Source organism: Gymnodraco acuticeps, unplaced genomic scaffold, assembly GCF_902827175.1.
Source record: "Gymnodraco acuticeps unplaced genomic scaffold, fGymAcu1.1, whole genome shotgun sequence".
NCBI lineage: Eukaryota > Metazoa > Chordata > Actinopteri > Perciformes > Bathydraconidae > Gymnodraco > Gymnodraco acuticeps.
Window position 1 is genome coordinate 2,269,424 of NW_022991443.1, and position 15,623 is coordinate 2,285,046.

The 15,623-nt window shown below is 38.1% G+C and overlaps 1 protein-coding gene across 1 annotated transcript in view; it reads right to left on the minus strand.

The window, feature by feature from the left end:
- The window catches only part of LOC117532858 (protein-glutamine gamma-glutamyltransferase 5-like), a 28,099-nt gene extending 14,125 nt beyond the window's left edge, over positions 1-13,974 (minus strand). Inside the window, exons 1-13 of the mRNA XM_034196424.1 lie at positions 13,923-13,974; positions 13,168-13,362; positions 12,372-12,611; positions 12,155-12,273; positions 11,931-12,059; positions 11,139-11,316; positions 10,442-10,577; positions 8,609-8,712; positions 7,984-8,223; positions 7,793-7,834; positions 7,678-7,707; positions 7,495-7,545; positions 5,693-5,734 (exon numbers count right to left, since the gene is read on the minus strand). Of these exons, the coding sequence (XP_034052315.1) occupies positions 5,693-5,734; positions 7,495-7,545; positions 7,678-7,707; positions 7,793-7,834; positions 7,984-8,223; positions 8,609-8,712; positions 10,442-10,577; positions 11,139-11,316; positions 11,931-12,059; positions 12,155-12,273; positions 12,372-12,611; positions 13,168-13,362; positions 13,923-13,959 (1,543 nt within the window). The 5' untranslated portion in view covers positions 13,960-13,974. The remainder of the gene's footprint in view (positions 1-5,692; positions 5,735-7,494; positions 7,546-7,677; positions 7,708-7,792; positions 7,835-7,983; positions 8,224-8,608; positions 8,713-10,441; positions 10,578-11,138; positions 11,317-11,930; positions 12,060-12,154; positions 12,274-12,371; positions 12,612-13,167; positions 13,363-13,922) is intronic.
- Between the last annotated feature and the right edge of the window lie 1,649 nt (positions 13,975-15,623).

Here is a 15,623-nt window from a genome sequence, read left to right on the forward strand (position 1 = left end):
CAAGCAATATGACTTTGTCAGCTTTATAATTTAATGTATTGAAGGCAAAGATATTTAACACATAGTGAGAACTGCTACTATTTATCTCTCAATATTGTCTGAAAAAACGTGGTAAAAGTTATTCTTTCAGTGAGACAACAGAGCAAGCTTCTACAGTTAGACTACGTTTTGATAACAGTTAAATATCATTTTGATAATAACATATTTCAATGTTGATGAACTTCATACTGTTCATTCATAATCTGATTGTCTTTGTAAAAAAAACATTACAATTACAAAATAATTATATCTACAGCCCCTAAACACACAAACACACTGCTTTCATAAATAACACACTTGTTCTGCAATAATATGTTTTATGTTTCCTGTAATTTTTGTTAGGAAAGGACATGCCTGAAAGACACGACATTCTCTCCTTCTCTGAGGGTCAAGAAGAACATCCAAGAGGAACATTAAAAGCTGATGTTATGAGATTTTAAGACCAGTACACTAAGAAACTACTTTTATTGTAAAAACAGTCAGCTGATCGAATGCACCTATTTCCACATCTACACTCCATCAGCTGATTATTTCTATTTGCCTCACTTTATGAGCTTCACATCGCTTGTGCCTTGTACCGCAGAGTTTGCAACGTCACAAATAAATGGGGCCAATCTTCAGTCAGATGTGAATGTGTAATCTAACATTTTCAGTAAGAATAATGGACAAAAGGAGTGCAAATACAAATACAATTTATTGAAATGTGAACCAAAACGTAATCAAATGTTTTAAATAAAAAGCACATATGGACAGAAGGTGTAAACCTATTAAATGTATTAAACACATTTAGTCAGATAAAGTGACAGACTAGGCCTGTGCAGTTGGTATCAGCTATGCCCAGCATGGGCTCCTCCATCAGGCCTGGTCCTCCTCGCTGAGGAAAGACCCTCAGTCCTCTCCAAACCAACAGACAGGACGTCCATCACACGGAGGTTTCTCCCTAAAGTCTCTGCAACTCTCTGGACACCACGCTGTCTCAATCCGTCCACACTGAATATGAGAGGGGGAAAATGAAAATAATAAATGCTTTAGACAATAAGAAATATAAAGTTGACTGTTGAGTTGCTCAGTTTTTTTAGATTGTCAATACTATTACTGTATAACTAATATCTCAGGTTAAGAGGCACATTCAAATAAAGATTGGTCTTTAAATACATTTTGTCTTTTGAATTGTTTGTCTAAAGTCAAGGATCTAGAACTGGTACTTAGTTTTAATGATATAGTCTGGTTATTATGCTGTTTGGAGGAGGCCTCACAGGTAAGAGCACTAACTAGCTACCATCACATGTACCTTAGCTTAACTTAAATGTATTAAACATATAGTTTAGTGATATCAAAATATAAATAACTAATGTCATGCAAACATTAATATTTGCTTGATTCCAGTGTTGAATTTAGCACAATTGCATACAAACGTTAAGGGATTTTAAGATTCTGAAGTATTATGCTAAAAACTCAATAACTTAGATTATTATTTATAGTTTTGCTGAATAGTTTCATGTCCGCTTACCTTAGAAACGTAAAATGCCAAGGCAGTGTGCAGATGGGGAGCATGTTAGCTTAGCTTGGTAGCTTCAGCTAGCTCTGGAACTTCCAGCTCAGTGGCAGCAGATCCCGCCTCGGCTCCGCCTCTTTGCCCTTATTTGGAGCAGGCTGGAGTAGGCGGGAGTTGAACTCTGACGTCACTATCGAGCCGTTAGTGGCCGACTCCGCCTACTAAGGGCTTCTCGGCAACTCTGCAGAATCCTATGGGTGACGTCACGGACCCTACGTCCATTTATATATACAGTCTATGGTTAAAACCAAAGCCTCCTGCTTGAACTGAGACTCAAATGTGCTTGAACCGTAATACTGGTTTGTTTCTATGTTGGCAAACACGCCACAATGGCCCAAAACACTTCAATTAGGAAAACGTTCTGCACTTTCAAAAACGAGGCAAATATAAAAACACAAATGTGTGAAAACACATGCAAATGAAGAACAGCTACTACCAGCTGGTAAAACCACAATTGTTCTACTTGTATTTTTCAGCCTGTCCTGTAGGACCTACGAAAAACGACCAAATAGGTTGATTGGTCAGCAGCTTATTACGACCCATAGTCACGTTTTAAAGTGTCGCACCTCTAGTGGTCGTGTAAGAAACAACATGCTCCCGTTGATTGCAAACGCTCCGGAGGGTCGTTTATTCACAAATAACCCTCTCTGGAAAATCCTAAATTGTGGGATAGTTTGGCCATTAAAATGCTTTTTGATTAGATTTCTAGCGAGAAGTGTAGATTGTCCTTTTAGAATCTACGTCCAGTGGATGTGTAGGATCTATAGTTTGATAGATATTTCGAAGATGATTTGAGGTCTTGCCAGGAGAACGTGTACTACGTCTTTACGCAGCATCAGGGCCGGCCCGTAGCACTGGCGACATAGGCGGTCGCCCAGGGCGGGGGGGGGGGGGCGGGGGCACTGCGCTGATAGTTCTGGGAGGGAAAAAAACATTTTTGACTGTTTGGCTCATCCTAATTTTCAGCCTTGATGTAACAACATTCATAATTAAGTCAAGGTAACACCCTTTTCACCCCAGTTACACTTTACCTTTGCCTTGTACGATGGGCGCTGTAAGTGGGGGATGTTGACTTATCAGGCGCCCGCAGCTCACAGCCAAAGTGCGAGCGAGCCTCCAAGCGAGCGAGAGACAGAGACAGAGACAGAGACAGAGACAGAGACAGAGAGAGAGAGAGAGAGAGAGAGAGAGAGAGAGAGAGAGAGAGAGAGAGAGAGAGAGAGAGAGAGAGAGAGATGCCTCGTTTATTTCTCATGTGTTATTATCAGGTTATTATCAGAAGTTACTGTACACTTTTGAATAATGTAGTTCATCTACTTTTAGTAGTTTGTTTAAATGTTTTAATTATGTTGTTTTTGTTTGTAGAAGTGCATCACTCCTTGATTTATTGTAAAATGAATCTGAACTTTTTTATCTGTTATGTATATATATATATATATATATATATATATATATATATATATATATATATATATATATATATATATATACATATGCATGCATACACGCAAGTGGACATAATTAAATTGTAATTTAAACATTGCAAGTTACAAGGCCGGTAGACAAGCAGCCATATCACATCCAACCATTATAGAGGACAAGGTCAATTAGGAGGCATATTTATTTCCAGAAACTCCAAGAATTCTCCCCATATTTGATGGATCTGTACCGCGGATTGTTGTTGAATTGAGGCTGATAACTACAGCTCAGTGAAGTAAAGGACTCTGAGTGTTTAGATAGTTCACTTTAGTCTAAGTTATCTCAGTGGGTCTCAAACGGTTTGGTCACAATAAACAAGTATTTCCGAGGCACACTTTTATAATTATTAGGATAAATAAAAACAGGTTTTAAATCATTTCAATGTATACTATAGGACAGTAAACCAAAAATATCGTTTAAAACTGGAGAGATAAAAAAATATGCATAAATAAATGTCTTAAAATAAGATATAAATGAACAACAAAAATAAAATACGTTACATTAATTTGTTATTGGCTATGGTAGGTTAATGGTTATGTTCACATACTTATTTGGTTATTAAAATGTAAACCGTGTTTAGAGTTGTACCCTCTATCTAGTCTCTAGTAATTCTGCTCAAAGTGCAACAGATTGAAGCATTTTACTTTACAATGTTAAAAAAAAAGGGGGGACATACCCCCGGACCCCCCTAGAGGATGTGACGTCTACCCCCCAATTAAAACATGTTCATACAATAATTAATACATTTGAAACCTTTATGTATATAACCAACATGTCAATACGTTTCAGTTTTTGTAGTGTATTGGTCTTTTGTAGAGATCTTTCATTTATTCTTTATAAATTCTATTCTGTATTGCTTGGAGGGGGGGGGGCACTAAAATGTCAAGGACCGGCCCTGCGCAGCATCCATGTGAAGTTGGCGTCAACCCTCACGGGGTGAAAACAGTATTTCCGGTCTCAAAGTTTTCATAATAAAACCAGAAGTATTCCCCTCACTGTCAAATGATTACACAGAGATATCTGCATTACTCATCCACTAAAAAACATCAGTTTATCTTTGTTAATTAATTACACAATATTGATTGGTGTAAATTGTGTACAATGCTTTTGTGTTTTTAACCTTCGATTCGGAGAAACAAATAGATTTTCTGGAGTTTACACACTACAGAGTTTCCGAAGACACTACACTACCCAGAATCCTCAGCTATCGTTTGGGACTACAACATCCGCTTTCCTTTACAAACCCCCGTGATTAGTCCTCAAGCTCTGTGATTGGATGTTGGAGTGGCAGTGCGACAAAGTTACGTCGAGCGTCAAACAGCTCTTTGAAATGGAATGTAACCACGGCAGACTATCCAAAACTGGACTCGAATAGGTATTATTCGTATTTATTGTAGAGATCACTCAGTATCTTCTTGATATTTTCTATTCTATATTTCTATCATTGACCTTCTACTTTCCCCCTATTGTGTATGTAGGCTACTCTTAATATTTAAATGTTTTCATCAAATTTAACATATTAAAAAAAAAAATGCAATAACGTGCTTTAACCACTAAGCGGTGCGGGTTAAAAAACCAGTGGTCTAGTTAATAAAACATAATAATATCAAACATAATATTACTATTAACTTTATGGTGAAATTAAAACAGAACGATAAAGAAAAATACAGTTTCAGTCTCTCGATTTGAAGCTTATGCATTGTACCATGAACCTGTATACGGTGTAGACCTGGAACAGTCAACTGCATGAGGAGTTGGAAAAGGTAGTTTCTGAAGATGTTACAAATAACACACAGCATACAATGCCATAATAACTTTGTATTAGTGTAGGACACTTATGTATGTATAACATCTGAAGATGAATAATTCATGTTCATGTAGTTTTATTCATGTTTTCACATAATTGTACAGGATATTGCTATAATATTTCACATATTGTAGTATGTGAAATATTATAGCTGATAATGTATATATATATATACACTGAACAAAAATATAAATGCAACACTTTTGTTTTTGCTCCCATTTTTCATGAGATGAACTCAAAGATCTAAAACATTTTCTATATACACAAAATAACCATTTCTCTCAAATATTGTTCACAAATCTGAACAAATCTGTGATATTGAGTACTTCTCCTTTGCCGAGATAATCCATCCCACCTCACAGGTGTGGCATATCAAGATGCTAATTAGATGGTTATTGGCCACAATAAAAGGCCACTCTAAAATGTTCAGTTTTATCACACAGCACAATGCCACAGATGTCGCAAGTTTTGAGGGAGCGTGCAATTGGCATGCTGACAGCATGGATTTTCCAGAGAGGGTTATTTGTGAATATACGACCCTCCGTAGCATTTGCATTCAACGGGAGCACTAGAGGTCGAAAACTTTAAAACGTGATTATAGGTCGTAATAAGCGCTTGAACAATCGACCTATTTGGTCGTAATAAGGGCTTGAACAATCGACCTATTTGGTCATATGAGTTGGAGGACTTGTTGGTATTTTTAGTAGGGATGATGCCAGTTGGAACTGACCCTCTGACTATGAAACTATTGTCAGTGGCAAGTGGCAACACCTAAATACACCTTGTGGCGTTAGATTAGAATGAAAGCTTACCTTCTCCATCTGACATTTGGCTGTACTCCAAAATACCCCCATCTGTAAAAATGAAAGGGATTTTGTCATTTAAAAACCAGTATCAAAAGCATGCTTATAACCCAGCGGAAACCCTTTTGGTAGATATTGTGCCAGTGGGGAGAGAAACCTCTGACCAGAGCATAGATTGTATATGGGGCATTCTATCAAATTAGTACAAAGTACGGTTCCACGACAAGAAAAACTATTTAACAAAACAATTAAGCATTCAGACATAGATATTTACAAAAAATATGTTATGGTCTATTTAAACACAAGGCATTAAATTAGATAGTAATAAGCTTAATATATACAAAAACATCATTTATAGGGTACTTTCTATTGCGAAGTAGCTGTCCCCAACCCTGACATCTAAATTTCAATTTCTGTAAATAACACTTAAAACATTTTTATAAATTTTGTTTAATGGTGTATTTAGAAGATCTTTATGATTACATTCAAACAGAAGTTGGAATATATTGGAATATACAAACCGCACCCCCCCCCGCAAGAAAAAAGCCAAAGGGCCCTTAACCTATTCGGGCCCACGCATCCACCCCCCCCCCCAAATAAGTAAATACAAGCAAGGTTATGGCTACTGTAGACAACGTTCTTGTTGCTCTGTGTTGCGTTGTTAATGAGTGAGACACACCGGAGTTGAGGATCTGTGGGGTTTATTCTCCCAAATATATCATTTACAATTTACAATTTAGGCATTTAGCAGACGCCTTATTCCAAAGCGACTTACAATGACCAATTACAGGGACATTCTCCCTGGAGTAACTGAGGGCTAAGTGCCTTACTCAAGGGCACACTAGTAGTGGTGTTCCAGGCGGGATTTGAACTCGCAACATTCCGATCATCCGCCCACCTCACTATCCATTAGAGACCACCAAAATAAAAAAGAATAAAAAATGATTTAATTGTCGAGGCCCGCCACAAATAAAACAATGTATGGGAAACACTGGATCATGCATTCTAGCCTCATTCCCCTCTATTTCAGCCTGTTACAGTGCTGATTCTGGGTCAGTAGCTTCAAACATTCACACTTCAACATAAGGCATGTTATGAGTTAAGATTAAGCAATAAGGTTGAGGGAATATGATACAACCTTGAGAACAAAATACTGTGGTCACTACTGAAACACTGGATGTTTTGTAAAAAATTAAGTATATTGAGTTATCAACTAAAATGATATGATACTGATTGGTTTAATGTATGTTCAATTTCAACAATCATCAACTCTGGAATCAATATGATCAGTGTTATGCATTTTACAAAGAAAGTTTGCATTATGAATTGTATGCATTGTATAAATTAAACTTTGAAATTTGATTAAAAATTCACTTGTATTAATTGAATTATAAAAACCCTCAAGAAATATTTATTAAAATACTATTTAGAGAAGGGTACCCTAAGGTAAAACAATCTTAACAGGTTAATATAATACTTTTTTACTACAGTGTGTATGTAGGCCTACTATGTTTCGGTAGTGACCATTTTTGGTAGAGGAAGAACATTCCAATACAGTCTGAAAATACGATATAAAAATGTTCGGTTCTTTTACTAGATATGTATTTAGATATGGTACAAAATATATATGGACAAAGTTTTGGGAAAAAAACATACAACATTTCAAAACATTTCCAACCTGAATTTGGTCCAATTCGGAAGAATGGCCCATATAGAACCAGAGCGTACTTTTGATTTTCAAACACCAAAATAAACATTGTCGTATAGCAGCAATTTGTAAATGTAAAAGTATTTGTAATATAAGAGCTTACCTTCTTGATGTCCCACTGAACTGGACAGAAAAGGTGTACCTGACATGCGAACTGCGAAAAAGGGATTTTGTCATAAAAAAACAATGGTATCAAATGTATGCCCTCACCAGAACACAAGAAACAGAGAAACATTTGTGGTATGGCTAACAGAAACTCCAAAGATAATTTGGATGACATTTTCACCATCTCTGCTCATTGGTCGATCCTGGCCACCTGAGAAAAAGACAGAAAATGGGGATTAAAAACCTCAAAGCACATTGAGAATGGGTAAAAAAATTGCTTCATCTCAACCACTGACCTCTCCAACCTGAGTATCTTCCATAACCTGCTGCTTGTGGTTCTGAAAGGGTAAAACATGGGGAGAAAAACTTTATCCACACATGTAGAGAACAAAGATAACCACCCTATTTCTACTTTCTCTAAATAGTGCATTTGAATCATTCTAACACAATATAGCTTCTTTAAAAACAATAATGTTTTTTGCCTTACTTGTCTTGCTCTTGTAATCCTGTGTCAGGTTTTCTAGTAGGTCTGAGCCAATGCTCTTGGTGCAGATCAGCCGTCCCACCGTCTTAGTGTCCACCGTCCTCTTCATCACCCGTCCATTGTGTATGATCAGCCGTACGACGTCAGCGTCAACAGCAGCGTAGATAAACCGGGTGTCGAAACTGGTTCTAAGGAAACGTTGATGGATGGCAATTACTGGGCAAGGGCCACAGCAGTATATCCCTGCAGAGGAAGGTGTTTGAGTTACAGTATGCTAAGTACAATCCCAAATAACTCACCAGGGGTGTCAATAATGTAGAAATCACAAATCGAATTAGTCTAGTATGGTGCTACATGGTTATTGATCTCTCTATGTTGAGGCAAAGATTCATAGACAGCGACTTAGCTTAGCATGTTAGCTTAGCTCTTGTTTTAGAACGATGGATAACAATTTTCCGCACTGTCTTGATTCTGCGACAGCGCAGGAGATCAAAATACAGTTAAACATGGATTTGACTACCTCTGAAATGAGTTATCAATTGTATTTCGCCTTCTTTGACATTTAATCAAAAAAGGAAGCTCTTATGTCAACAAATTTGATATTAATCGATCGAAGCAGAGAACCCACCTCCACTCTTCTCCTGTGGGGTGGCGTCCACTACCTGCCACCCATCAAACGCTGAGCCGAGGTCTGGTCTCCTCATCCAGCACTCTACCCACACATGGAAGTTCCTGCAAGAGGACAAACACGAATGGATGCTGTAAATTAACCACACACATTTTGAAAAAAATGAACAAAAATGCAAAATCAAATATGCTGGGAAAATAAGATAGCCAACTGACTTTTTTTCGTCATTATTATATAAAAAGTTGATACTGCAAAACTGGGAAAATAAGGAAGCACCTTCACACAAAAACTGTAATATTACTTAACATTAAAGAGGCTCTATTATGCTAATTTTCAGGTTTCATATTTGTATATTGTGTCTCTACTGTGACATGTCTCCATGCTTTAATGTACAACAAGCTCTTTATTGTTCTCATACTGCCTGTTCTGCTGCACCTCTTTCCCCCCTCTGTCTGAAACCAGAGCCCAGTCTGCCCTGATTGGTTAGCTGGCCGGGTGTGATGTCGCGCCCTTTAGCCCCTATCACGTAAAATGTGGCGGGCTGCAAGCCAATAGAAGCGTGAATGTTACATAATGATGTCATTATGTTAGGGAAGGAAAAAAAAGGAAAAACAAAAATTATAATCTTTAGCTCGTCTTTCACATCAATGTGTTTGTGTGGGTTTTTATTTAATTTTAAGGGGGGTTGTTTGTTTTGCAAGTAGACACATGCATGTGTGGTTGATCGATCTTGTGTAGGGGATGATAACCATTTTTATCCTATCCTTTTCTTTGTTCTTTCATTTTATATTCTAGCTTTTTTGGAAGTAATGAAAATTATGCATGTTGAAATATGTTAAAATATTGAATGTAGGCAGGGTTTGAATTAGGACGATGGTCTGACGTCGTCAGACTCAAAATGTGTCATGTTTACAAAAAACGATATATTAAAACTTTTCTCATTCTTAAAGGTGGGGTAGGTAAGTTTCAGAAACCGGCTCGAGATACACTTTTTGTTATATTCCATGGAATGCTCTTAACATCCCGATAGCAATGAATATCTTAAGTGCTTTGACAAAAAATCCATACAAAAATGTCATCTGTGGAAGCCGTAATACTGTAAAAAGTACAACCAATCCGTTAAACGGATTGGATTGCCGCCCTGTCTGTCAGCCTTCCATCTCGTGCACGCACAAATGTATCTCGTGCCCTCATTGGGCGTGCCGTCATTGGGCGTGCATTGCAGCAGTACTTCAATGACTCGCCAGCAACAGGCGGCCACTTTCACCAGTCTGCTGACGTCATGTGCGCGTTCATGTGTGTTGGAGGAGGTGCTCTGTAAGGAAGTCTGAAGGAAGGGGCGGATTCTTTTCGGCTGTGTACTTTCAAATTTTAGTGCACTCGAGCCGGTTTCTGAAACTTACCTACCCCACCTTTAACATAGACTATATTTATATTTATATGTGTTGACTCTAAAATGTGTCCGTCTTGTAACACAGAGCCCGTTTCTTAAGCCATGCTAAATGTATGTGTGTGCATAAAGATGAGTTATGATCGGTCATAATATCACCGAATTATTTACCGTGAGATTTACAGCAAACTTTTGGCCATAACCGTGCAGCCCTACAAATGATTTCCTCACACATAATTTCAACTATTATATTACGCCCGACCAATACAAAGCACAAGCAAATGTTTTGTGTATATATAAATCATTTAAGATGGAAATTACTTCAAGTTTAATGTTACTATTAAAAATAGTGTACTAGAGTAATAGAGTACCAGAGTAGGTTTGGACTAAGCATAGTTTAATCATCCTAAAAGATCAACTGTTTGAGAGCAATAGACACCCACCACGTGCTGTCCTTTGGTCCTGGGAGCTTTTCCCCGCTGCTTGAGAAATTTTCCTCAATTATCAGGTTGCTGTTAGCGTCATGGGCAGCGTTAAAAACTGTCACCACCCTGGAGGGAACACCCAGCACTCTCATCACTGGAAAAAAACACAAAAAAGCAGTCACACTATATGACTAGATGGACCAACATTTTGAAATGATCTGTTATGACAAATTAAAATTATGGCTTGATATGTTAAGCCTGTAAAGACAAAACATTCTTTTTTTATTCAAATAACATAGCAATGATGATGAAAGCAGGGACAGCAAACCCTACCTAAAAGTCGGCAGGTTTGTGCCATTATGAAAGATGTATTAGAAACAGGCTAACAGCTTGCTTAGGTTGAAAAGCCCTTTATTTAGGTTTATGATCCTAGGATTGGCCCTTTCAGAAACTACTAGAAGAACAAAGGAAACAAAGGATTGGGATAAAACTACTAAATAAAATAAGCCAATGCAAATACTGTATCAATATAATAGATTAAAACAGGTTCAGGTGGATTTAGCTTATAATACTTGTAAGCCAAGTTTGATAGCTTCCTTAATCATAGGCCAAACTTAATGACATGTAAGGCAACGCTTTGGTGTCGTTGATGGCTAAATAACACTTGATTGTCAGCCACAATTTTAGAACTCTAGTGTCCTAATTTATACCGTACCGGTGCAGAGGACAGATGCAAAGACCCAGCACTGTCCGTAGCGTACGGGTTTGCAGTTGGACAAGGCCCATTGGTGGAGGATGTCAGCGCTGCTGCTCCACTCTGCGGGACTGACACCATCTTTGTAGTCGCCTGACCAATTTCCCATTAAAATACCCAGGTCGTCGTCGCAGTTAACCTTAAGACAGTAGAGACACATTACATTTTTTGTATAACTGTGTCAGAAAAAATGGTGATCCATTTTCTAGATTAAATGTGTGTGTTTAAGTCTTAATAACAGGCTTAAAATACATTTGCCAGAGCAATTCTTCTAAGTGATATTTTTTAGACTCATTTCAACCTAAAAAGGCTGAAGTGCACGACTACCCCATGTTCAAAATAGGACCAATGCAAATAAACAATACACAATTTAAAAGTTGGTCATGACATTTATCTCACATAACTTTCTACCAAACAATATGTACCTGTGTTTAGAGTGCATGGAGGAATTGTCCTGAAAATATGTTCACTTCCTATTTAGTAGCACTTTTGCCTTGTTGGCCGAAATAATTACACCAAAAATGTTATCCTAAAGACTTATTTAAAAGTGCCTAAAATGGAACTGGCACAATCTTTAACCTGTTCTTAAGTTATAAACAAGTTATAGAAAAACAATTTCGATCAGACTTATTTGCCTCACGAGGCTTCTGTATATTATTGATAATATAATTAAAAACATTTCACATTAGAGGGATTACATGTGCATGTTTTACATATCCATCACAAAGAGTAAATGTGAATGTTGCCGCTCACCATAGCACAAATCACCCGGCTGAGGTAGACGGGGTCTGCTCGTCGAATGTAGTCTTTTTCTTTGTTGTTGAAGTGCCACCGGCTGACCTGCAGCAGCTTCATACACGCCTCCAGGACTCCAGGCTCATACTTTATGTTCACACAAGGAAACATACAATTCCTGTACTGTATTCTTACCATCACATAATGCTGTGACCCGTTCATGAAAGCTGAGCATCACCTACCTGACCAAACATCCAGGGTCTTTCATTAATGTTTTGAGGGGTGCCCGTGAACAAAATGCCGCAATCATTCTTGATATACTCTTCTCTTTGGGCCTTCAGTGGCATGTACACTGGATCCTCTGAAAGGCAATAGCAGTGGAACGGGTTCACCTCTAAAACAAGGTAACAGCAACACATTTAGACAATAAAAGGAAGTAATATTACTAAATGGTCCCACCTTTCAGCCAAGGGTTGCAGAGTAGCACAAATGTTCCTACTTCAAAGGTACTTCTGCTCCTATGCATCGTCTCAATGTGGAGGAAGAGGTAATACTGAGCCACTGGGGAATTAACAGGGGAGCAGATGTGGATGGTGACTGACTTCGATTGAATGTCGCCTGGGTAGATTTTGGCTGACCAGCCTTGGGGGTCGTGTTGCTCGTCAGAGATCTGGACTATGATCCTGTCTGAATGATTTCCTGCAAGGTGAAACAAATAATTATACTAGTTACCTAAAGTGAGATTATGAATAAAGAAATAACATACTTTCCCCTTAAGAAAAAAACGTTTAACTTATAAGCAATATGAAAATTTCTCCATTCAGTACTAGAAGGGGTTTTGCTACAACATCTATTTGTTTTTGTACAACCAGTAGCTAATGGTGGCTAATTTTAGCTTAGCAAACAGAGCATTATCATTATAATGTTTTTTCCTCACCTAACTCAAGAGTAAATAACAGTATTTCCAAATATTTTTAAATTAGTAAAACAACTAAAAGTCAGTAAATTGACTAAGTGATAACTTTGTGAACTTTGCTAACATTAGCTAAGATTTGCAGCTAAACTACTGGTCATACAAGACCAAGTAAAACTATAGTAACAACTCCCCTGAGTGCATTGGATCAAACAAGTGTGCTTTTTATTTCTTTTGGATGTAATTTATCATATGTAAGGATTGGACAATTATTTCCTTCATAAATGCTACAGTCTTGGTTTAATGCTTAATGTTAGAAGAATTTATCCCATCTTTTTTTACCCAGAAAGACCTCGAGGACCGGGTACTCTGTGTGTGGATTCCACAGCCGCCAGTGGAACCACAGAGTCAGTTTGAAAGGTTTCCCTCGTCGCACCACCAGGTGTTTTTTGCTGAGGCCGTGTGTCTCATGAGAAATGCTGTTTTCCTCAGCCTCATAGTTGACAATCTTCAGTTGGCAATGGCTATTGTTAAAGCCTGGGTAAAGAAAGGTGACTTATTATAAAAAACACATTAAAGATCTGCTATCACTCAGAGAACCGAAATAAAAGAAGCGGGAAAGATGGAAGTTGTGTTAACGTTGAAGGAAACCAGTCATCATATAGTTCGGGAAAAATACTAGACTAAATAATAATTATTAAAGACGAATTAGGAAGTTGTATTTTGGCCATCATTGGGAAAAGTCTAGTATGAATTCTCAGCATAATGTAATTCAAGTGGTGAGCGAAAAACTTGACTTTTGCAACTCCTCTTGGCTCTGTCTTCAGTAGAACAACATGATAAAAATGCTATCATGTTGTTACTCACATATAAATCGGATTTATGTGGAGGTAACTGATGTTATTCATCCAATGTGGGATGGATTTAATCACGTTAGAAAGTGTCTTACCAAGCAGGAATTATTTGACCATTTAGTAATCTAGCACAAAAATTGCAACAAAAAAAAATAATTTGATTTTAAAGAAACTGAAAAGCATTAACACAGCTTTCTCTTCTGCAGATCTTAAAGTTTAGCATGGTTTGGAGATTAAACTCACCATTGATTTTTGGTGTGCTCTGCTGCATGAAGTCCATGGTGTGACAGCTGGAGCTGCAGGTGAAGGAATGACAGGCGACTCCACCTTCCCTCTGATAAGTAACTCCCTCTCATTCCTTTGTTGTGACTGTGAGGTTTTTTTTCTGTTTTTTTTCTATTTCTTTCTATCTTCGGATCAAGTCCAGGTTGCAACTCTTTTTAAAAGGCTTTTCTAACGACTGCAATAACAATAATCTTACTAAGAAAGAACAATCCAATATTTAGATGTTGGGTATCCTTTTGTTGAACGGTCTGTTTAAAATGAATCGAAGCATCAGACTAAAAAAGCTTTTGAAAATAACCAAATATTTCGATTAAGGTCAAAATATAATATTTGTAAATCTGACTCTGAAAGAGTCAGTGCCTCACCAGCCATGAACCTCACCGCACGTCACTGCTTCGTAGTACAGGGCACAGGTGGCTGCATAGCAGCGCTAATGTCAAAGACGCAGACATTATACATTATATTTGTATTTTACCATGATGCAGTGACACAAATATTTGGGAAGGCTTAGCCTTCCCTAGCCTACAGTACCCGCCGCCCCTGCCTGTACACACCTTTAGTAGAGTATTTGTTTATTTGTCCCAGAGGGGACAATGGGTTGCAGCACATCACAAGGCATTTAAAAAGATAAAACATAGACACAGATAAAAAAGAACAGACATAAAAAAACAGATATCGGCAGACATGACAAGGGGCCTAGGCCGTCATTTGCAAGAGGGGGGGGGGGGTGACATTGCCATACCAGCTGGGTAAACAGTGCGTGTAAAGTCAAACAGAGCCTAAGGCTTTAATAAATATAAAATAAAAAACAGATTACAAGTAGTCGAAAAATATATATATAAATACATATCAATAACAAAATAGCTTAATTTTAATAAATTACATCATTAGCGTTGCAAATATGTTTAATTTAAATACAAATTACCCATTAATAGGGATAGAAAACGAGTGTGTAATGATCGCAGGCGGTCCTGCCTCCTCTAACAAGCTGGGTGTAATCACCCTAATCACAGAGCCCAGTGCTGCATCCTGAAGAAGGAGTTAAATAGTTGGTGCGTGCGAGCCGGGTAGACTGAAGCGTGTAGACGGCAAGCATTTCTATAATATTAGGATTGCAAAAGAAGTGCACAGTCGGTGGAGGCAGTGGATCCCTCCAGAAATGCAGAAGGACCTGCAAAGTCACCTACGGGGGTTTGAACTTCATTTCCCAAAATGTGTCTCCAGAAAGGCAGACTTCATTCAGGTACAAATGAAGGAGGACACTGAAGGAGTATGGACGCCTGCTTCAGCCAGATATCCTGTGGCATCCATTAAGTTAAAGCCAACAGCACTTCCCAAGTTCAGTGGCAACAAATGCGAATTCCACAGATGGAGGATGGACTGGGAGGCACTTCAGAAGCAAGGTGAGCCAACAGGATCAAAGGAGATGAAGAAGGTCCAACTGCTGGATAGTCTCGAAGACAAAATGACAAGAGATCTTCGCCTCACTGCCACAACACTGCAGATGATATATTCCGTGTCCTAGAGAACCGCTATGGAAATCACACATCCATCGCCATCGAAATAGTGGATGAGTTACAGAAGATGCCAGCTGTCAGAGGATATCAGCCACGTAAAATTGTGGAATTGATCCAAACTGTTGAAAAAGCTCTTCAAGAT